General features: G+C 39.7%; 1 protein-coding gene across 4 annotated transcripts in view; it reads left to right on the top strand.

Moving 5' to 3' along the window:
* The window catches only part of LOC109912316 (RNA-binding protein Nova-1), a 358,414-nt gene that overhangs the window by 221,618 nt on the left and 111,796 nt on the right, over window positions 1–25,000 (top strand). For 2 of the 4 annotated variants that reach the window (XR_007262714.1, XM_048600399.1), the window contains exon 5: window positions 23,450–25,000. This exon is cut by the window's right edge. The exons of 1 other annotated variant lie outside the window; for it this stretch is intronic. Coding sequence is in view for 2 of the 3 variants with exons in the window: in XM_048600399.1 (XP_048456356.1) it covers window positions 23,450–24,457 (1,008 nt within the window). In the remaining variant the exon portion in view is untranslated. The remainder of the gene's footprint in view (window positions 1–23,449) is intronic. One more of the 4 variants, XM_048600400.1, reaches the window with a different exon arrangement.

Raw genomic sequence — 25,000 nt, forward strand, 5'->3', positions numbered from 1 at the left:
AAAGATGTCTTTGGTGGTGGGGTCGGATTGCAGATGGCGGAAGTGTCAGAGGATGATGCGTTGGATCCAGAGGTTGGTGGGATGGTACGTGAAGACGAGGGGGATTCTTTTTTGGTTCTTATTGTGTGGACGGGATGTGAGGGATGAGTTGCGGGAGATGTGGGAAACACGGTTGAGGGCGTTCTCGACCACTGAAGGGGGGAAGTTACGGTCCTTGAAAAACGAGGACAACTGAGATGTACGGGCGTGGAATGCCTCATCCTGGGAGCAGATGCGGCGGAGGTGAAGGAATTGGGAATAGGGGATAGCATTTTTGCAGGAAGGTGGGTGGGAGGAGGAGTATTCTTGGTAGCTGTGGGAGTCGGTGGGCTTGAAATGAATATCGGTTTCTAGGTGGTTGCCCGATATGGAGACAGAGAGGTCCAGGAAGGGGAGAGAGTTATTAGAGATGGTCCAGGTAAACTTAAGGTTGGGGTGGAAGGTGTTGGTGAAGTGGATGAACTGTTCGAGCTCTTCGTGGGAGCACGAGGCAGCGCCAATACAGTCATCAATGTAACGGAGGAAGAGGTGGGGTTTAGGGCCGGTGTAGGTATGGAAGAGGGATTGTTCCACGTAACCTACAAAGAGGCAGGCGTAGCTTGGGCCCATGCGGGTACCCATGGCCACCCCTTTTGTCTGTAGGAAGTGGGAGGAATTGAAAGAAAAGTTGTTGAGGGTGAGGACGAGTTCGGCTAAGCGGATGAGGGTGTCAGTGGAGGGGGACTGGTCGGGCCTGCGGGACAGGAAGAAGCGGAGGGCCTTTAGGCCATCTGCATGGGGAATGCAGATGTAGAGGGACTGGACATCCATGGTAAAGATGAGGTGTTGAGGACTGGGGAATTGGAAGTTCTGGAGGAGGTCGAGGGCGTGGGTGGTGTCACGGACATAGGCAGGGAGTTCCTGGACCAAGGGGGAGAAAATGGAGTCCAGATAGTTGGAGATCAGTTCGGTGGGGCAGGAGCAGGCGGAGACAATGTGTCGACCAGGGCATTCAGGTTTGTGGATTTTGGGAAGGAGATAGAAGCGGGCAGTGCGGGGTTGGGGAACGATGAGGTTGGAGGCCGTGGGTGGGAGGTCACCTGAGGTGATGAGGTTGTGGATGGTTTGGGAGATGATGGTTTGGTGCTCAGGGGTGGGTCATGATCAAGGGGGCGGTAGGAGGAGGTGTCGGAGAGTTGGCGTCTGGCCTCGGCGATGTAGAGGTCAGTGCGCCGTACTACAACTGCACCTCCCTTGTCCGCGGGTTTTATGGTGAGGAGGGATCGGAGGGCTGCACGTTCTGCGGGGGAGAGGTTGGAGTGGGTGAGAGGGGTGGAGAGGTTGAGGCGATTGATGTCTTGATGGCAGTTGGAGATGAAGAGGTCGAGGGAGGGTAGGAGGCCTTGGGGTGGTGTCCAGGTAGGAGATGGGGTTGGGGCTTGAGGTGGGAGGAGGGGATAGGTGGGAGGAAGGACGGTTAGGGAGGCGGGGACGAGCTGGGCTGGTTTCGGGATGCGGTAGGGGGAGGGGAGATTTTGAAGCTTGTGAAGTCCACATTGATACCGTTGGGCTGCAGGGTTCCCAAGCGGAATATGAGTTGCTGTTCCTGCAGCCTTCGGGTAGCATCGTTGTAGCACTGCAGGAGGCCCAGGATGGACATGTCATCTGAGGAGTGGGAGAGGGAGTTGAAATGGTTAGCGACTGGGAGGTGCAGTTGTTTAGTGCGAACCAAGCGTAGGTGTTCTGCAAAGCGGTCCCCAAGCCTCCGCTTGGTTTCCCCGATGTAGAGGAGGCCACAACAGGAACAGCAGATGCAGTATACCACATTAGCAGATGTGCAGGTGAACATCTGCTTGATGTGGAAAGCCTTCTTGGGGCCTGGGATGGGGGTAAGGGGGGAGGTGTAGGGGCGGGTGTAGCGGTTCCTGCGGTTGCAGGGAAAAGTGCCGGGTGTGGTGGGGCTGGAGGGGAGTGGGGAGCGGACAAGGGAGTCACAGAGAGAGTGGTCCCTCCAGAAAGCAGATAAGGGTGGGGAGGGAAAAATGTCTTTGGTGGTGGCGTTGGATTGCAGATGGCGGAAGTGTCGGAGGATGATGCGTTGGATCTGGAGGTTGGTGGGGTGGTACGTGAGGACGAGGGGGATTCTATTTTGGTTGTTATTGCGGGGAGGGGGTGTGAGGGATGAGTTGCGGGAAATGCGGGAGACACGGTTGAGGGCGTTCTCGACCACTGAGGGGGGGGGGAAGTTGCGGTCCTTGAAAAACGAGGACATCTGAGATGTACGGGAGTGGAATGCCTCATCCTGGGAGCAGATGCGGCGGAGGCGAAGGAATTGGGAATAGGGGATGGCATTTTTGCAGGAGGATGGGTGGGAGGAGGTGTATTCTCGGTAGCTGTGGGAGTCGGTGGGCTTGAAATGGATATCGGTTTCTCGGTGGTTGCCAGAGATATGCCCTTTTCCCAAATTATGGAAACAAATGTAAACTAACTGGAGAACTAAAGATTACTTCTTTAAAAACCTTTACACAGAGGATGGTTGAAGTGTGAAATTGACTCTCATAAACTTATTGTTGAAGTTAATTGAAGAAGAATAATACAAAAGAATATAGGTAACATTGGAGGTTTGGATCTAACTGATTAATTCATGGAGAAGATTATCAGTATCGACAACCAATGCTTAATTTGGTTCTTCTGCACAATCTAGCCTAATTGCAACATATCGTTGCCCTGTGAACTTGACACAAATTAATCTGATCCACACAGTCCACAGCTGAATGTTGTCATTTGTACTAACTGTACTCTGTCAACCTAATGTAGCATATTGAAGTAATCAGATTAGCTCATAACATCCTAATTCTCGGAAAGAAAGTTTAAAACTCTTCTCGAGTTACAAATTTTATGTAACAGTTAGGATAAATAATGACTCTCAGTTGCTTTTTCTCACTCAAGATGCTGGTTGGGATGCCATGTGGAAATGCAGTGCTTCAACATAGATAGTCTATTTGGCTTTACGTCCCATTTTCCGAATCTATTTAAAATAAGCAGGTGAATGCCAATGTTAAACTTATGTCAATTGAAACAAGTAGATGATGGTCTCTGTTACAACAAGTTAGATTTACTCACATCAGGTAACTGGTGTGGTGATTGCAAAGAGGTTCATGGAAGGTTTAAATGACATCTAGATCAAGGAAGCAATGGAGGAATAATTTGAATTATTTTTCTTCATTTCAGTATTTGGAATTTTATCCCAAATAGCCTTTCACAGATTATCAATTTAGTTGTAATTCTTACCATTTAAAATATAATGTTTAGCTTCAAAATGGAAAATGCACAAGTTAACGACTAATGATAATATCAAAGCTTAAAAAAGCAAAAAGCAGTAGTTTAAATTCCAGGCAACAGGTAAATTGATAAAATTAAGAAATTATTTTTTTCTGTTATAAAATTACACTTATTAAGAAGTACAAACTTTAAATGTGTTGATAAAGTATCATTGAGATTTCAGCTTTTGGTATCTCTGAGTAATGCTAAAGGTGTTTGGGACTGAAATTCTTATTGTAGATGAATCCGCAAGTACTGTGTGTTAGATTACTATTTATTTTCTCCTGCCAAAGACATGTAGTTGTAGCGAGAATCATCTTGTGTAGGTTTTGTGTAATTATCCAAAGTAATGATTCAAATCTCAACCGAAACAAAGATATAAACATTAAATTATTTCAATGTTCTTGTCATTGTTTATTAACCACGAGCTACTTTTTGGAAATCATTATTATAACGTGTTCTCAGGATTGGAGGGATAATGAGAAGGCTGCATTTATTGCTCATATCCACTTATCTTTTAAGTGGCAATGGGTCTTCTTCTTAAACTCCTGAAAACTATGATAATGATACTTCCAGAATATACCAGACAGGGAGTTCCAGGTTTTTTCTAAGTGATGATGAAGGAATAGCACTATATTCAAATGAGGGATGTGTGAAACTTGGAAGTTATATTGTTCTGACAATATTTCAGTTCTTATCCAGCTTGCTGCTCACTGGCACAGGACTGGAAGGATGCTGTTAAAGTAATCGTAATGAACTACTGCAGCGAATGCAGTACATAGAACATGTTCCTGCCACAAACACCAGTTAAGACAACTTAGATAATCAAGTCCATTTCTAGTACTTGAAAAATAAACCACTGCAGATTCTGGAATTCTGAATAAAACAAAATGCCAGAAATACTCAGCAGATCAGGCAGCATTTGTGGAGTGAAAAGCAGAAAGGTCTGTGACCTTTTAAGCTCGAGTCCTGATGAAAAATCACAGACCTGAAATATGAATTCTGTCATTCTCTCAGCAGATGCTGCCTGACTTGCTGAGTATTTCCAGCATTGTCTATTTTATTTAGTTTCATGTACCTTGGTTTGTATGAGTGATATCCTCAGCTGATTTTGACTACTAGTCTGATGCCCTACAGTTTTTTATGCATAAGAGAGGCCATGGTTGTGGAATATGTAATTCTTCAAAGTGAACAAAATTAGACTGCTTTTTTAAAAAATTATTTTGCATTTAAATATAATGCTTCAATACTTTGTTACTAATAATTGTGGACAATTCAGTATTTTTCACCTTTCTGCATAAATTATCAAAGGAATGAAAAGCTAAACATGATATGTAAGTTAAAAATAATATATTATTGTATACTATATTACTGTTACTTATTTAAAGTATTATTTGAATTTGCCTAATGTATAGAATATTAAGCTCCAGTACAATTAATTGCAGTCAATCATGGGAGGAAAAAGAACTTTCAGTAGTATTTTTCAAATGCTGCAATTGTGATGTTAAAAACTCCATGCTTAATAAATATGTGTTCCACTACTTGGCTTATGAGGATATTTTCGAGCTCTTCAAATTCAAACTAAAAAAATGATGGCTTTTGCAGACCTGACACTGTCTTTTAGGCTAATTATTCCTACCTTAACTTTGATGTTCAGCCCACAAAGAATTACAATCCAGAGATTTAGATTGTTTTTGCAGTTGGAGTGTACGTATTTTGCCATGCAATATTAGCACAAATTATTGTGGTATTTTGCAGTAAAGGTGTACAAGCAATATTAGAAATGAATAATGAAGAGAAACAATTAAAAATCAGTAATTTAGATTCTCGCCAATTTAATTCAAGGTTTATGACTAAATTAGTTATGTCTTTTCCTACACAGCATACAAAATATGTAAGAGGCAATTATTTTTCACATAAATTTTCTTCCCTCTTCATGAGACGTACTTTAGAGAAGCATTTCAGAAAATCAAAATACGTTTTCTCAAAGAGATCTTTAAAGGGGTTTAAAAAAAAGAACTGAGGATGCTGGAAATCCGAAACAGCCAAAGAAGTTGCAGCATCTGTGGAAAAAAAAAAGCAGAGTTCACATTTTTCGGTCCAGTGATCTTCTTCAGAACTGTTCTGCTTTCTCCCCACCCATGCTGCCAGACCTGTTGTGTTTTTTCAGCAATTTTTGTTTTCATTTCTTTAAAGGGGTAGGCCACCAGAAACAGCATACCATTGTTTGAAAGAATGTGAATAATGATCTTTTAAATCAGAACCTCTTTTCAATAAAATGATAAAATCTTATCAAAGAAGCAATTTTAAATCTGATTTTCAATCCAAATCATAGCTACCAAATAACGGGAGAGTGTTGCAATCATTTCAGATTCTGTTCTCCCTTAATAATTTTTACTTCTATGCTTCCTTTGAGATGATAACTTGCAAATGTACCCAGTCCGAGAACAAGAATTTAATAATTGCTTTGAGGCCAGGGTAGTAAGAAGGGAAAATGGCCATTGAAATTCTTCTTTTTAAGTTCATTATGTACAGCCAACAGGCTCAGGGCAAAAAAATCCTTTACATATTATGCACTCAATTAAGCACATTGCTTTTTCATTACAGTGGAAATAGTAATTACCATGCAGTAGTAAACATAACAGAAACTCTATTTGTATCTTCAAATGAAGTGAGTTGCTCTTTTATGCCCATGAACAATTAGCTCACTCATCTAAACAATAGTAGTGAATGTAGCCTTTTCCTTACCCATTTCTAGAGTTCTCCTTTAGTTAGCTCTATTACTGAGTCTGATATTTTGTCCCTCTCTTCACCCTGTTAGGTAAATCCAATTAAGTTTCAACATTCTCTAATGTTATATCAATAGCACACTTTGAACAGCATCAAAGGTATTATATGTCAAGATATATATGGCCTTTCTGATTCCTGCTCCTAAAGCCATGTTTCTCAAATAAAAGAGGCAACAACTTGCCTTTGGAGAGGCACCATACCTTCCCCTCCCATCCTGGTCGTGCAACCTCCTAGTAAGGACAGAGGTAAAATCTTGAGCAAATTCTGGATCAAACTCTGGAAATTCCTTGCAACTCCTGAAGGAACTCAGACAAGCTACAAGAGATTCCAATGACTAAAAATCAGCCACCTACCTACTCAAAATGTCTTCCACTCACAGAAACACATCTGAAGGCTTTTCACAAATCTACTGTGCACATTCAGGCAGTTTATTCCAACAGTTAATGTTCCCAGATTTGCCTTAGTTTGTTTTTGATCCTCATCTCCAACCCCCAACCAGCAATTCGTAGAGATCACATCAATAATGGTGGATGAGTGAGTATCCCTGCCAGTGGGTAAATTGCCTAATCTTGATCCTTCAAACATCGTTATTGTGTGAGGCTCAATAGACCAGATAGTTTTTTTGATGCATCTCAATGTTTCATGATTATTTATTCATGATAGTCAATCTGGAACCTAGAAATTGGAATACGGTTCAGATTAAAGTATGTTAAGTTAACAACATGCTGCACCAACGCATATTTAAAACAGGACTTTCTCACACCCAAAAAAATCTTCATGTGGTACCAGTGTTCTTAATCTTGATCAGAATAATGTTCACAACAAAATAACCAAATTATCTTTTTGTATCTTAATTTAAAGTTAAGTAAACAAAATTGTATATATTTTCTGGAATTGTGAGCATCTGACTGCCCTGTGTAATGTTTTAATTCAACACAGACATTCTTTAGCCAGTCTCATTAGTTCTGAAAGTTTAATAGGATGGAGAGGGTTGTGGGAAGAAGGTATTTTAACATCTCATCAATTAATCTTCATTTTAAAGGAAATCTGACAGTTTTGAACAAATATAATTTGGGACGTTTTGGAGTGAAAATTGTTTTTCTACTGCTTAATAAATTTAAATTAAAATTAGACCTATCATATATATTTGCCAGTTTTTGATTCTGTAAAAAAAAAGCTGTTAACTGCTCTGTTGTCCATTAGGAAGCACTTAAGTCTATAAGAATGAGTCATGTGGGAAATTGAAATATCTGCTGACAAAGTAGATGCTACTTTATTGAATTTAAAGCCTGGTGTTTGAACATGGTACATTGTAACCTTGATCTTTGTAGCTGATCAATTGAGTTACAATTAATAGTTGTTTGGCAGAACAGAACTTGAGCATTGCTAAAAAAGACATATTTTGTCAAAGATGTTCACCTTGAACTCAACAGAACATTGGTGAGAATACCAGTTTAAAGGGGAATAACTTTTTATACTTCATGAGAAATGAGAGCTGATTGCTTGTTAATGCTGATATGAGGCCAGGTATGTAAGGCATCCCAATCAGTGGTAAATCTTGTGAAACATCATGTCCCTTTGTTTGCAAGGCCCTGACGTAGAATGATGGATTTTTTTTTTACCCACACCTTACCCAGGTCCTGTCATGATGGGGGTTGCTTTTAGCACAGCCCACTCATTATCACTTACTGTCAGACCTATTATCACATTTCATGGTATACTTTCAGTACAGACTACCTATCCTATGCTACCCTCAGCTCTCATTATCACTTATTCAGCTTTTCTTCTAACCTGGCCTACCATCCATTATCACCGCATTTATCTACTCCTTTCATGCAGATATCTCTGTCTCTGAGCTGCATCTCCTCCCATCCATTCACCTCTCCTTTCAACCCTCACCCAGGTTCTCCAACCTCATCTTCAGCATAAATATCAGTTTTTTTCCAACTGCTATCAATTCTGATGAGGGGTCACCGGACTCATAATATTAACTCTGCTTTCTTCCCACAGATGCTATCAGACCTGTTGAGTTTCATCAGCAATTTTGGCTATTGTTTTAGATCTCCAACATACTCAGTTTTTTGTTTTATATTAATGTACATGGTCCAGTTCTTTGCAGATAGAAAGAACATGTAAAAAAATCATAGTGCCTGTTTCAACTGAACAAAATAGGTGTTGGCCATTTTCTGGTTCATTCTTCCGGAATAAACCTGTCTGGCATAAATTTAAATAAAGCTTGGCAGTTAGCTATTAGTTAACATCCAACTAAAAGAAAATTCTGTGTAAACTCCAACATAAAGATCTTGAGTCCTGTCCATTTGGCACAGAAAATGTACATTCTTAGCAGCAATTATATTAAAATTAACAATGTGTTATTTTAATGTATAAGGAAACTGAAATGTAAACGTATCATACCAATGGAGGTGTTGGATAGGGGATGGAAATGTGAAGGGATGCTAGACAGTAGGTTATTCCCTGCTGGAGACAAATGTTCAGGGAGCAAGTAATTCCAAATATTATGGATATATTTTGAACGTAATACTCACCGTAATGACTGTGTTTGTATTTGTATTATGTAATACCACACTGTAGTTAGTAACAAATCCTTAACGTTGTAGAGATGTTGTGCTTAACTACCTTGACTTCTTCCTACAAGACAATCAAGCATGACCTTCAAATGATAGGAGTATTCTTCTTAGAAACAAAGCTGCATTGTTGTAGCCTAAATTTTAAGAAGACATTTTCTGACTATTTGTGTTACCCACCTGAACAATGAGATAAACAAAACTTCTTCATATGAAATTCAGTAATAATGAAATTGGAAAGAAATGAATTTAACGGTTACAATACATCCATTTGGACCATCTGATTCAGACTGAAGGACTAACAAGTTTTAATGCTTTTCTGTTATGTTTTATATTTTCTATTATGTTTAAAATGAAAGCAAATGTTAGGTTTGCTCAAATAATCAAAACAATTTTATCAAGACCGCCTTTGTTGGGTCTATAACCTGTGAATGATGGTTGACGTCAGGTGCAACCTGCTATTTACTGCAATGGGTAGAAAGCAATTTTCAGAATCCGTGAAAGATCACAACATAGACTGCAAAATTTACTGGGACATAGATTGTGCATCAACTGGACCAACACATTTCCAAGTTTATCTAGAAGCTAACAATATGCCAAATGACAAGACAGGGTTTGTTTGGAGTAATTTATTTTTTTCAACTTTCTGTTGCGCATAGGAATGCTCAATGTAAACAATCCCAACAGCAAATAACAATAGCATTCAATATTTAAGCAAGTAACATTGGAATATTGGTACCGTGAGATCAAGCTGTGTTTAAAATATCTGACTAGTATAAAGCTTAATTCACACACTAAAATATGATGATTGGATAAATGGAAGCATTTTTAGCCTAGTAAATATGGAGAATATTCTGAAGCTCATTCTCCTAGAAACTAATTTTGACATTTAACCCACATTCAACTCTTCATCCTTTAAAGTAGGAAGTGTCACCAGACCCAAAACGTTAACTCTGTTTTCTCCTTCACAGATGCTGCCAGACCTGCTGAGCTTTTCCAGCAACTTTGTTTTTGTTCCTGTTTTTATCCCTTTAAAGTAAGCAGACCAAGAACTGCAAGCATATGTAGCAAATGTATGGAAGAGCAGTGCTCATTTTCTTCATATTTATTAACAACGAGTTATAAATAAATAATAACATGACTGCTTTAAGCTGTTGGAAATGTAATTGTATCTGCCCAGGATTTGCAATGTATTTATTTACTTATCTGAAAATTATTCTTAGATTTGAGTGAAATTAACAAGTTGACAAAGGAACATAGAAATCTTTACACAAAGAAAAACTCTATCTATTTGGTTCACTGTCTACTAAACTGAGATTCACATTATTGGCTGATCAAATTAATCAGTCTCTTAAAATTGTCCCACAATAGACTCTAAAATTCCATGAGCCTAACTCCAGTGGTGAAAAGCTTCAGAAACTATGGCCCTGAAATTGGTCTTGGTAGTATTACAAGTGCCAATGCTACAGAAGCCCGCAACTAAAAGGTGTAAGACAGATTGCCTCCAGTTCCTTCCAGTCAGTATGGTGCACTGTGGTGCACTCCCAACGCTGTTTGAAAGGGAAAACCATGAAACTCCCAGATGCTGCAGTGTTTTTGATCTTTTTTTGCTGTTGCTAGTAGAATTACTATGTTTAGTGTTATTAAAGAAGTTTGGTAAACATTTTAGATTTAGAACAAAATGGTAAAGGAGGTCAGAATTGTTAGAAGGCCCCTAAGAAGAAGGCCACCTTGTATTTGGAATTACAGTTGCAGTGCTTCTCCAGCTGCAGCACAACATGGAAATAGAATATATGCAGCACTACGTAGGGCTAGCTGTGTACAACTGGAGGAGGAGAATGGGATGCTCAGCGAAAAGCACTAACTATGAAGGATCATTAGGGAACAATTATCCGACCTGCACCTCAGCCAGAAGCAGTGTTTGAAACATTTTACCAAAGAGATGGTGACATAACTGTGCCATGAAGTACAACCCAACCTGCAGCTGCAGAGCAGTACAGGGAGAATACTGCCAATGGCTGTTAAGATAATTGTGGTCGCTCGGTTTCTATGTCAATGGATCCTATCATGTGGAAGCAGGTAACATTATTTGCTTCTACGTTCACTGTGTTGTGGTGTCAGGAGTTGACAGAGGTCCTGTCCAGATGGAGAAGGTCATCGTTGTCTTCTCCCTGAACAGAGAGAAGCGGCAGGATCAAAAGCCTAGTGGAACTCCCAATAGTGTACAGTGCACATAGCCGCAAGCACAAGGCTCTGTGAGCCCCACGTGTTAATAGAGAGATGTATCAGAATGACAAAAGTTACCACTCCGTAAATGTCTGCTCAGTGTGCAACCACATCAAAAGATCCTACCAGTGAATGCTTGCTTTCCTATCAGCAACACTGGTGCAACCATCTTGTGACAATTCCGGGAGATGTGACAGCCTAGAAGTATGACCACTAGACTGTTAATCCAAAAGCCCAGGTATGAAGGACACATGGTGAAGTTCATAAAATTCTGGAATTAATCGTCTAATGATTACTATGAAGCCATTATCGATTGTCAAAAAAAAGCCATCTAGTTCACTAATCTTCTTTAGAGAAGGAAACTGCCATCCTTACCTTGTCTGTGACTCCAGACCCACAGCCGTGTGGTTGACTCTTAACTGCCTTCTGGGCAATTAGGGATGGGCAATAAATGCTGGTGTAGCCAGTGATGCCCACATCACATGAATGAATGGGCAAAGCACAAGGAATCAGACATTAATTGTTGGGTGACAAGGATCCATGCTCTACACTTGGCACATGTAACTCCACTGTAACACAACCACGGGGCAGGCAGTGTGTCAATGATGAAAGCCGAACACCACCAGGAATGTTGTGAAGCAGGCCAACAGCATCCCAAAACAACAGTTCAACTTCTTGGATCAGTGCGGGCAGCTCTCCAGTACTCATCAGGGTGTTGGGGCATTTGTCATGTTTGCCACATGTACTTGCTACCATGGGGGCCCAGTCATTACCATCAAGCCTTCGAAAGCCCATCTCAAGAGAAAGGGGGAATTTATCTGGACACGTACCCCACATCGGCAGAGCCCAAATTCAGATGTCATTCCAACATGACAGTTATTCTGCAATTTCCCAACTTTCAATCCATTCAGTTACCATCACAGCCTCCTAGTGGCCAACTATCTGAAATAAGAGCCACCAACTTAATTCGCAACAACATTATCCAATAATACACGCAATACTCAACAAGTGACCCTAGTGCATTTCCTTAGTGCCCTTGCCTGGTTTCGAACTTCAGTACATTACTACCCCTGTGGTTGCAACATTACTGGTAACTTTCACGGGGAAAGAATGCAGATGGTTTTACAGACTGACTGCAAACAACTCTGAGTCTTTAGGCCTTGGTTTCAGATTGTCCCACCTCAGCATGTGATAGCAGTTTGGGCTGGTTGGCAGGGTCACTGGAGAGTGGCAATGATAGTAGGACAAATGCTGGTTGACAGTAAGTTAATAGTAGGTTTGTGTTACACAGCCTTGTTTGTTTTAATATTTATTCATGGGGTGTGGGTGCCATTTATTGCCCATCTGTAATTGCCATTGAGAAGATAATGATGACCTGCCTTCTTGAACTGCTGCAGTCTGTCAGGGCAGCTCAACAATCCTAGTAATCCGTTGGAGCGCATGTTGCTGTGAAACACTGCATTTCGCTTTAAGCCTGGTCCCTGTAGCCATGATGGCAGCACTCTGAGCTTGCATGTCAATAAGCTGATCTGATTTGAGCCTGAGCTTCTACAGCAGCATTGGGATGCTGGATGGTTTCTGACTGCGCAGCAATGGAAGATGAGACTACAGCCACCATTGGTACATCGGTGTATACAGCCCTGGAGTTTGCCACTATGTCCTTGCTGATAAGGATGGACTCCAATCTCTGCACAAAATCCTGTGCTAAGTTAAAGTCAGATTTCTGTGTTCTCCTTGATAATGACAGCAGGCTTTGAGGTAGCCTTACAAAGCATCAAATACCTGTGAGTTCATGCCCATCAGCTTTCTTCTGTACTCTTCCACCATCAAAATCCTTATATTATTCTTTTTTGCAGAACTCATATATAACCTTTCTCTCTGGTGAGCTGGCACATGCAGTATCATTTCAAAGAGAGATTGCAGAACTCTGCGGGCTGAATTCTCCCATTTTCAGTTGGATTTACCTTGATTCAGATTCATGTCACCCAATCGGCCATTGCTCGCAGCCTTCTGCTCATTAATTATGCGGGCAAACTCTTTAATCTCTCTCATGAAATTATGCAGCAGGAAAGAGGGAAGTGTTTACTTTGCCGGACCTCTGATATTTACACCAATGGTGCCATATTTGAATGCTCACCTCTTCGAATCATGTAAGCCAGCAACTAGCCCTCACGTTGTGGTACTCGCCCCTTATCACTGAGGACAGGGTCCAAAAAGGCAAGTTAGCCCCCCAGTTTGCAACCTGGGTCAGTGCTGTGTCCCAGGTTAAAAGGAATCCCAGAAGTGTAGAAAACAGGCAAGGGTAAGTGCCACTATCTTCTCTCTACTAGCTCACACTAACAGGGTTGTCACTCAGTCGAGCTCTACCATGGCACACTCATTTCACCAAGGCTCACAAACTACAACTCTGACTATGACATGCATCATGTCATACACTAAGCTTTCCGTGCTTCCTACTCTCTCACTCAGGACATCTGACCAGACTGGCTGCTCCTGCATCTTCACTAACTGCCCTTTCATCCATTTCCATCATACATAAACCCTCCCTTTGTCTAAATGCAGGAAAAATTAGCCTCACACTGACCTATCTGTAATCCTTGTACTGGTTGCAGTTGACCTACAGGATTGACTGTAGTCCAATCACCCAAGTGCAAGAATATGGATGTCTAGGCTCGGTAGGCCCATGTCCTGATGGACAGTAAACAATCTCAGACAGGAACCATACATGCCTCCTTACAGTGGCAGCATTCTAGAATGCCCATAGTCCCCTTGATCTCTCTAACTGCTGCTCCCCTTTGACTTCCAAGCATAGCCATTTACTTCAAGCATGGCTTGTATGTTTGCTGATAAGCTGCTGACACATGCTGTAGGTGACATTGATGTAGCCCAAAACCACGCAGTGTCATTCCCACCCCTTGACCATTCCCACCCCTTGACGACTTTGACAAGCTGCTTGCCTCGCACTCTCCCTCTCTCTGCTCTAAAAGGTAGTACATGCCACAGAGCTGGGAAACCTCAAGTATATGCAACGTGAGTAAGTGCTCAGAAATCAAGCTAAGACCCAAAAGATTAAATGCAAGAGATATGTGTGTGTCCTTGTGCACAAAGTGACCTGGCAGAAGCATGCAAGTCCAAGGTGTTCCTGAGCAATAAAATGAATTGTTGGAAGAGCTGAAGTGGTGTTTGAGTTGGTCCAAGTGTAGGCATGATGATGTTTGAGGTTGATAGTTTGCCGTAGCCAGCTTGCATGGACAAATATTCGTTATCATGGTAGACAAGCAGCATTCAAGGATGTTGAAGCAAAGACAGAGTTGAATGATGGCCCTGACAAGCAATTGGCAAGCTGCCACAGTCAGAACCACTCTGATTTACGGTCCAGATACTTGCTCATTCTAATTTCTTAGAGAACAGGAGGAGAATTGCAAGTGCCATGGAAATGATGCATGTTAGAAATTTAATGCAGTCAGTCATGAGATTCTGATATAGTCCTTTAAAGCTTGGTAGGAAAATGAGCAATTTTAGTTTTCTCAGCATTGAGACAGCAGTTTTTTTTCATTCTTACTGTATTTTCCTCATTTTCTCACCATTGACCACCTCACTCTTAGGGAAGGCAAAATTCCACACAAAGGAATCTGGGACCTTGCCACATGATTCAGAAAGTTAACATGCAGGAATAGCATGTGATTGGGAAGAAAATGGAATGTTTGAATTTATTGTAAGGGGAATTGTGTATAAAAGCTTCCAAATGTTGCTGCAGCTGCACAAGGTCTTGGTTAGACTGTATCTGGAGTACTATGTGCAGTTTTGGTCTCCTTACTTAAGAAAGAATATAATTGCATTGGTAGCCGTTCAGGGAAGATTCACTCTAATGAATCCTGTGATGACGGTGTTATCTAATGAGTAAACCCATGGGGCTTTAGAAGAATGTGAGGTAATCTCATTGAAATATAAGATCCTGAGGGAATTTGACATAGTGGAGCTGAGAGGACATTTCTCCTTCTGGGGGAGACTAGAGCAAGGAGACGTTGTTTAAAAATGAATACTGTCCCATTTAAGACTCAGATAAAAATAACTTTTTTCCTCTTAGTTTATGGAATTCTGTTTCCCAGAGGGCAGTGGAGGCTGGGTCATTGAATATGCTGAAGGCTGAGGTGGGCAGATATCCTTACCAGCAAGGAAAGAAGAATCAGAGGAGAAAGTAGACTTGAGGCCACAAACAAATGCTGGAGCAGGATTCAGAAGCTGAATAGCCGACTCCTGCACCTCATTCATGTGTTCTTGCATGCTACCTCTTTGGCCTAGCTGCAGCCCACTTTTACGCAATCACTCAGCATGTCCCAATCCTAATTCTGTACTACCCTGAGGATACTCATTGAGCTAGTATTTTCACACATCTATTCAAATGACAATGCCTCTTCATCAGGGGTCTAAAGTTACTCTCATTCTTCATGATAAAGTGCTCTGGCTGCCCAAATTGCAGTTCTTCTGTCTCAAAGAGCAGAAATGTGAAAGGAGAGGAGTGAGATAGAAATTAAGAGGTCCATGTTTACATCATCTGAAGTTTGCATTTCATGCCAGTCAGCAGGATGAGCAGGAATTAGAATTTGAGAAGGACACAAGGCAGAATCGTTAAACCATTATAATGTTCTTAGTGTCGCTGGATGCAACAGTCCCAATCACAGCCATCCATGACACAGAGCATTGTTTTCTCCAGTTCAGTCGATGAAGGCATATCCAATCCTTACATATTCTCAGCTGTTTTCTGTGACTATGGACTGTCTTGTTTTTCAAGAAAGGGGGGAGAATGCAAATCAGTTTGCATTGTGTTTGGGTGATGTGTCTTCCACCACAGAATAGCTGGAGGAATGGGGAAGCAGCAAGAGATAAATGCGAAACTGGCAGAATTTTATTTGGGTGAGGTGGATTCTGTGAATGTTAGACTTAAGTCCTGATTTTTGTTGGGTGAGCAATGGTTCTGTGATGCATTGAGCAGCATGAGAAATTGCTTTTGTGATGGGTATGTGATGCTTTTGAAGGTCCATTCACTGACATTGACCACACATGGGAGGTCACTGAACGTCTTCCCGATCCTTGGGATCAGGCTGCAGGAATTGACTCCCTGGGACACCAATTTCTGTTTTCTTCTTAACTTGTGCCTTTGGGCCCCCTGTAGAAACATAATATTTCTATTCCTTGTCTGGCTCTAGCACTCAAGCTTCCAGCGCCACATCAGAAAATCTGGAAAATTTCACAGTGTGGCCTGCTATTCCATTTCTTCTCCTCTACCTTCCAGTCAAGCCATCCTGAAATTGTTTCAGCAATTCCACTTTAAGAGAAAAGACTACCTTTAAGATTTTCAGGCGTGTTTATACAAGATTGAAATAAGCAGAAAGTTTGCACACTGCTTACCTCAACAGGACCCAGCACTGGATAATTATGCATGGTGATCCCTGCATCTGAAAATGGCCCCAAACAAATATTCCTCCTCACAGGTCCAATTTCATTTGCTCCTCATCTGCTACATATTTCTTTATTGTTTTAAAAAATCAAACATTTGACTTCTGATGTTGTTCATAAACAAATTTAGACCTACTTTAAAGTCTGTTTATTTATTTGATTTCAGCTGAAGTCACCAACCAAAGTAGAATGAAAATAGTGTTTTTTTTAAATCATGAAGCATATCTTTTTGTTTTACAGTATTCTATATTATCTTACATTCAGCAGAAAAGCCCTGTGTTAATTTTACATTGTGCAGTCATCCTAAATAACTTGTTAATAATGTAAGGTACTGTAGTCATGTTAATTAGTAATTTGAGTAATAATAAATGAAGCTGTGGGAGGCTTTTATGTATAAAGAAATATTGAGACAGATATATCTTCAACTATGACTAATATGCACATTAATTATTGACATCTAAAATAGTGTCTGGAAGTCATAAAACTGTAATCTGATTGAGAAGTGATAGGTGAAACCTAAATAGGTTTACAATGTTGTCTGAACCTTGGCTTTTAGAATTTTAAATTATTCCAGGAAATGGTACTTAAACAAACGTCTAATTTCATTCCAATTATGTTTCTCAAGCTTTTGATCATCTGATGTAAGATATCAATATGCAGCTCAGTGTCATATCTTTATAATACTCTTGGGAAGCACCTTAGTATATTTTGTTTCATTTCATATGTTATTGCTATGCAACAAGACCACCACTCTGCATTTGACTATTTGTGAATAAAGTCAGTTGCTTAAAGGGTCGTAAGTAGGATATTCCAGTCCTTTCTGATTAAACAACCCAGGTGATTTCATTATCATATATCATCATATTTAAAAATGGCATCCTTTTGTACTGTTGATAATTTACTATAGGTTCTCTTCCTAAAACAATAATATTAAAGAAAAAGAAACAAAGAACTGCAAATGCTGGAAATTTAAAACAAACACAGAAATTGCTAGAGAAACAAACTAGGTCAGGCAGCATCTGTGGAGAGAAACCAGAGTTAATGCTTTAAGTCCAGTGACCCTTCTTCAGAACTTCAGAATATTAAAAGAAACCCTGTGTGCTCATAAGAAAACTTCAGTACCAGTGAATGTACCCTGAATGTTTGTTTATTCCAGGAACAATTTCAAATGCATTTATATTAAAAATGTGGTTTTGGAAGCAATTTCAGGTTTCCAACGGTGCTAACCGGTGGCGTAAATTCAGCCATGGTTCAATTTGACTGGATTAAAGCATATTGAAATATTACGTAAAATGTCAATCCAGTATGTTGCCAAAACTAGCCTACAAAGCGCAGTGATTTGTAATTTAGGCAGTAAAAGTTCCTACCAGGTAGAATCAAGTAACATAAATACACTTCTTATCATATTAGACTGTTTACTGCAATTTAGGTGGACTGCAGTTATACAATACATGCAAAATTAGGAATTTTTTGTTGCAGTACAGTAAAGTGACTTCTGCACATTCTGCTTCCCCAATCTTTATTTTGCATTAAGCAAGTAGTCACCAGTACTGCTTAGAAAGAATGTAGTCCAGTGCTAAGTGATGCACAGAAGGTCATACATAGATGCTAATCACTTGTAGCACTGTGACCTGGGAATCAATTTTAAAGAAATTAACTAATCATTTGTTGAAAAAGAATCAGATTCACTAACTATGAAGCAATATATTTAACTTGTATCTGTGCCTGCAAGTTCAGTCATTACTTTTAAAGTAAAATCTTCAGTAACATTCTGCATTCTTTGTTGTTTTGCATTGTCCTGACATCTTTAATATACCAAAGTAAATAAACTCTGAGGACTTTGGCCCATTCATCACAGCAAGCAATGCCAAAAGACACTATTTGTATGGCCTACCTGGCATTCTTCAATTATATGAATAAGCATGAACATGCCCCATTTAGCTAATGACCCATGGTGCTATCTGACCCAATGAAAACTTTTGTTGTTCTGCTAAAGGTATGACATTGAAATCATTAGCTACATCTACGCAGTATAAGCTGCTTTTACTTTACAAGCCACCTGTACGGATAGAGAGTTTAAATATTGTTGCTGCCTTGCACTATACAATACATATTTCATATGACTGAGCTGAAGAGTAAATTACATTAGCTCAGATTTTGTTAGAATATAGCATCCCATGCCATGCACCATTCATTAGAATTATTCCTAAACCCTGAGCACAAACATTTTGCCTGTAGGCTTCTGAAAACATGAGCTGATAATAAACATGATACAGTAGGGACAGCAGTGCATCTGAATCTGGACAAACAACGGAAGAAACAGCTTCTTCAACAATGAGGTTTGATGATTGAGAAATGAGCAAGCGAAATTATATGGAAGGCAATGGAATGAACTAGATATCAGGTACAGAATGATAAGAGGAAAAAAGAAACAGAATGAAAAGAAAATAAAATAATATTTTACATTTTAAATTTTAAAATCTCTTAAGGAAAATTTACTACCTTTGGGAGTGGGACTCCAAATTTTCCAGTGTTCCCTCTCTGAGCTACAGCAGTTGATTTGTAATGAAGAAACAGAAATCTTATCATTAGAAACATAGCTACAGTCAAGTACTAATCCTAACTTTCTACAACAAGATTAATGACTAGTTTACATACAAATGCAGGAATTTCTTGAACTCACAGAGATGATGAAGGTGAACGCAATCATACAACAACATGTGAAGATTCACACTTAATAAAGTGTCTTTACCTTACCACAGATTGCTGGGTGATTTACACACTAGCAAAAACATCAAACTCAATGTTATTTTGGAAGCAGAATTTGGTCTGATGTACTGGTCTTACACAAGTTTGTAACATTGTGGAAAGTGCTGACATCACAATACTGCACGCAGCAATTGAATTGCCACATGCTGGGTTCCAGAAAGCCACTGATAGTTGGGAAAACCAAGTAAAACCAATCTCAAAAATTTGATAAATTTATTTTGCACCTGCCGCTGGCTGTTTGACGTTTGCTTGTTCGGAACTAACACATAAAAATGAATGAAGAAGAGGAATAGTGAATGCCTTCCATAACCAGTGGCAAGAAAGATGCAATGAAAGATTACAGATAAATTGTTTGAAAGTGGCTCGCCTAAGGGCATGACAGTTTTGATGACTGCAAAACATTATAGCGTTTGCAGCCAGTTATGCTTAAACAATGGGCAATAGATTTCATTCACTTTACGTTGAAGCTATAAGAAAGATATTTACCTTACAGCAGTTATTTAGTTTGAAAGAATTGGATTCTTAAGAAAATGATAACTGAAAGCAGAAATTGTGTATGACAGAGTTTATATTCTGACATAAAGCTTTCTGTGTGAAATTTACATTTTGACATCTGTATGAAATGTATAGCATGTTTCTAGTTCATTAAGCAGATAATATAAAATTGATGAGACTCTTGCCTGGAACAGTTAATTTATGACCTCCTTGAGGTCTCCATAATTCAGGACCAATGCATATTTATAACATGTTGGGTTGATACTATTTCAAAATGCACTTGTATTTGCTTAATCAGAGAATGTGAATATCATTTTAATATTGAAATGGTACTTCTGTTTAAATAAAAATATTTTAGTTAAGCAATATAAAATATTGACTAATTTTGAACCTCTTCAAACATTAACAGTGATTTTCTAGCTTATAGGGTGAGGTGAAAATTTTCAACTTTGCTGTTCCAGACGATCAATCAATGGAATGAAATTTAGACAGGATCTAAAGAGTGGTTGATATACTGACAGACCCAGGTGGAAAGTTGAAAATTACCCCTCTATCTCTATGTAGAGGTGCTGGAAATGCTTTTAGGTTTTGGTATTTTATAAGGATATTAACATGTACATGCTTTCAAGATAATCTTTGGCTGGAACACTGCTGTACTAAAATGGTTTCTGAAAATCAGAACATAAATCTTGATCACTTTCCAGTTACATCCTTCTGCAACAGTTCATTTTATTCAGCTTATCTCAGCTAAACAAATTAAATTGGGAAAATTGATAACACATGCTTAAAAGCTGTTTTTATTAGGTTTGCTTTATCGCTTATAGTATTGATGTCATCGAAATTTACAGTCACAAGCCCAAAGCTACACTTTTATAGATTTGATTGTATTTAAGATATTAGAATGACTGGTGGCTTCAGCAAAGCCAAATGGTAACCAAAAATCAAACGGTGAAGTTTCCGTGATCGAAATAGCTGGCAACTAAGTTGGAATTCATTTGAATTAATATGAAAATCTGCATCTTTCTATAAATTCACTGCAGTCTGCAGATGATAGCTTCTTAATATAAATTGTCTTTATATTATCTTAAAATGAAACCATTTTTAACGCTTAGGAATATTGAGTCCCTATACTATGAAACTATTTTTTAATTTAAATATTATGTGCTAGACCCATTGTGGATCCCGTGCACTTTAAGATAACAAGTAACAAAAGATTGATTATTTATTTTAATATGTAGAATTAAGACTGGAGGAAAAGACCAGTTTTGTTTTAAATATTGTGAAAATATTGACTTTTTAAGAGGATCAAACTGTACAAGATATGAAAAGAACATGCAGAGCAACAGTAGCATCTGTTACATTTTGCCAAGTTGACAATTTCACATTTTTTTTTTATTCTGACTTAACCAGTCAACACAAGAGCTCCTTGATAGCATCTTTCATATCTCCCTTGAACAGACTGGAAATTGAAGAGCTGCTGGCAGTTTGGTGGAACAAGAGAGAATACATTGCTTTCTGACTTTATACTGGCCTTGCACATGGCAGGCAAATCAACTTTACAGAAAGACATCCAATATAAGTAGTGTAGACTATGGCCAAGATTTTGAGGTCAATGATGGGCAAAGCCTCAGTACACTTACAGCTGCCAAGACCTTTAGTTGGCTTTTGTAAAATTGAAGCATCCTTACTGAAGCATGCTCTTAATTTCAGCACAATCTGAAGGAATTAAACTCCTCATTTCTTGTTCAGTGCCAACGATGATGTTGCCCATAATTGAGGTTCATTTTACTATTAACGATTCACTTGAACTTGAATTGGCAAGCCGTTTTCTTCTGGCATATTTATTAAGTACATACATGCAGCTTCCGCCTATAAATGTTTGAGTACCAAGTCTTATGGCAATGTTTCAGCTAATGATGCTTGTGGAAGAGCAGGCCAATCTCACAACATATCCCTGATTTGATTGCACAGCTACTGATAGAGGAAATTGCTTAATAACAGTAATTGTCAATCACCTCATCATTATTTCCCCCAGAAAATCTGGCTTGTGTGGCAACAAAACTCCCATTTATTTCAAATGGGTACATCAATTGCATATTTTGAGGTCCACTGAAATATAGAGTTACATTGACCTTGGGTATCTAGTGGACAGCAGGTCCTGTCTTCAAAATTGGCTGACTATATTCCCATTTTTCAGCAGGAATGGGTGATAAGGAGATGAAAATTATCTTCACTATTTTATTGTAAATCTGCAAACATACTGTTAATAATAAGCCCTGTTCAAGTAGTTCCTTGCACATGTAAATAAAGTGAAAAGTCTGTACATTGTCTCTGCTTGTCTATCTTTTCTCCTGTCCTCTTTTCTGAGGGTTGGGCCATGGACTTCCGTTGGATTGGTCCACGTTCTGCAGTGGTTTGCCATTTCATTCTGCAGGATAGCTAACCAGGAAACTCTCTCACACTTATCACTTGCCCTCAGATTAATTGGAAGGATTTCCAGACTGACAATCAGCCTATAAGGCCACATTCGGAACATACCTTTCACATGCAAAAGCCCTGGCACAGGACTTGAACCTGGACCTTCTAGCCCAGAAGCAAGGACACTACCATTGAAACACAAAAGCTCCTATATCACCTCTACCCTTGTTAAATATTCTGTCTTTATTAATCCAACACTATGGAAAGGCTCAATTCTGTGATAATTTGTTTTGCATTGATTTGTTTTAAGCGCAATTTATAATCCTTAAAATTCTCTTATTATCAAAGACAAGGTAGCACAGTAAAATAAAAGCAAAGTATTGCAGACACTGAAATAAGAACAGAAATTGCTAGAGATACTCAGAAGGTCTGGCAGCATCTGTGGAGAAACAAAGTTAATGGTTCAAGTCCAATGTGACTCAAATTAGACTGAAAGTGTTAACTGTTACTGTCTCCAACACTTTCTGTTTATATAAGAAAGTTCATTTTGATCATAATATTTATAGCAGTATGATCATGGTTTTCAAACCCCAATCTGTTGCTGGCTGATTAATCTATACTTTCACATAGCCACATTTTGTTTGTGTTTTTGCAGTTCAAATCACTTTGCTCTGCCTTTTAAGACATAGTTATTATTTATATTTCGTAAGAATGGTTGCTGCAGTGGTTTTAAAGTTTATTTGCAAAAAATGCCAACAGATATGAGGGAGAAACAATTGCACAACTGCAAATATTTTAGATTGGAAAAGCTGAACTAAAAGGAAAATGGTCCGTTTTGAAAAGGTTTGTTACCTCCTTTATCTCTCTGAAATTTGTTTACATTCCATCAAAATTGGTAGTCTAAAAGTATATTTTAAAATATGTTTGCTACTTGGAATGCTGTTTCTGAGACTCAAGTTCAAATGAAATCCAAGTAGATGAGATGTAAATTGTTTCTTTCCTTCTAATAATTGTTTTGAGTGTTATGTAATTAAACAACAATGGCTTCCACCATTTCCCAGTGGATATGCCAACTTAATATGTCATAAAAATGACAATAAGTTGGCATTCATTTAGCAAGGCAGCTCATTTAACTATAAGACAATAACAGTAGACATTAAAAATATCTCCTTAAAGTATAATTTGCAGAGCAAAGCAGGGTAAGTCTTAGATTTCTTCTTATCTGTGTTATGCATGATCTGTTTGGATGCAAAATGGAGGAAAATATCACGTTCTAACATTTTTCATCTTTCACCTCAGTAATGCAGATACATGCAGATTTTAAAACGTGGTGACGGAGTGTCATACTGATGCTTGTGTTTTATTTACAGGTGAAAATAATTGTTCCTAACAGCACTGCAGGTCTGATCATTGGGAAGGGTGGTGCCACAGTGAAAGCTGTCATGGAGCAGTCAGGAGCTTGGGTACAACTCTCTCAAAAGCCAGACGGGATAAATTTGCAAGAGAGAGTGGTGACGGTGAGTGGGGAACCGGAACAAAACCGCAAAGCCGTCGAACTTATCATCCAGAAAATCCAGGAGGACCCACAGAGTGGCAGCTGTCTTAATATCAGCTATGCCAATGTCACTGGTCCAGTGGCCAACTCCAACCCAACGGGATCCCCTTATGCCAACACTGCTGAGGTGTTGCCAACTGCTGCGGCCGCCGCGGGGCTGTTAGGACACGCTAACCTCGCTGGAGTCGCTGCCTTCCCAGCGGTTTTATCCGGCTTCACGGGAAACGACCTGGTAGCCATCACCTCTGCACTCAACACTTTAGCCAGCTATGGATATAACCTTAACACACTGGGTTTGGGCTTGAGTCAAGCTGCAGCCACGGGTGCATTGGCGGCAGCTGCAGCTAGTGCAAATCCCGCCGCAGCGGCCGCAGCAAACCTACTGGCTACATACGCGAATGAAGCCTCGGGCGGTGGCAGCCCGGTTAGTGGAACAGCGGGGACTTTTGCCCTCGGTAGCCTTGCTGCCGCTACCGCTGCCACAAATGGCTACTTCGGCGCTGCCTCTCCACTGGCTGCCAGTGCCATCCTTGGCTCAGAAAAATCTACAGACGGATCAAAGGACGTGGTCGAAATAGCGGTCCCAGAAAACCTAGTTGGTGCAATATTGGGGAAAGGCGGGAAAACGTTAGTGGAGTATCAGGAGTTGACTGGTGCAAGGATACAGATCTCCAAAAAGGGGGAGTTTGTGCCTGGCACAAGGAATCGGAAGGTGACCATTACAGGAACGCCAGCTGCTACCCAGGCTGCTCAGTATTTAATCACACAGCGGATCACTTATGAGCAAGGTGTTCGGGCAGCCAACCCACAGAAAGTCGGGTGATTTCCAGGCCCATACAAGAATCTCTTTAAGCCCCTTCCTCTACCCCCTTTTCAACAAGAAAGTATGTACTGTACTTTGCAGACGTGAAGTTTTTTTTTTCTGTATTAATATATTATATGCAAAAGAATGCGACTATGTTGAAGATGTGTATATGTAAATAGTATATGTTTTACCAGATGTTTCATAGAAAGTAATTTTTCTCAATCCGTTTTAGTTCTCTATACTTTGCTTGTGTATATTTGTCAAAAGTGTTTCTAGTGTCAGGAGATCTTAGCCTGCCATTGTACCAGCATTACTGTAGTTAATGACTGAATGTAGATAGCGATACATGTGTAGTTTTCAGTATTAGTTCAAACAAAAAGCAGATAATGCCAGATGTACTACTGTTAAGTTAGGGTATGGTGGGGTCAGTGACCTAAAATGGAGTGAGGCCAAAGCACTGTCCAGATCGTCTTACTTCCTGCTTAGGGTATATTGAAGTAGGAAATAAAATATTTTGGAAATAATTTTTAAAATACAAAAAAAAAGTCAAAAAGCAATATA

The sequence above is a fragment of the Rhincodon typus genome, chromosome 8 (genome assembly GCF_021869965.1).
Source record: "Rhincodon typus isolate 14 chromosome 8, sRhiTyp1.1, whole genome shotgun sequence".
NCBI lineage: Eukaryota > Metazoa > Chordata > Chondrichthyes > Orectolobiformes > Rhincodontidae > Rhincodon > Rhincodon typus.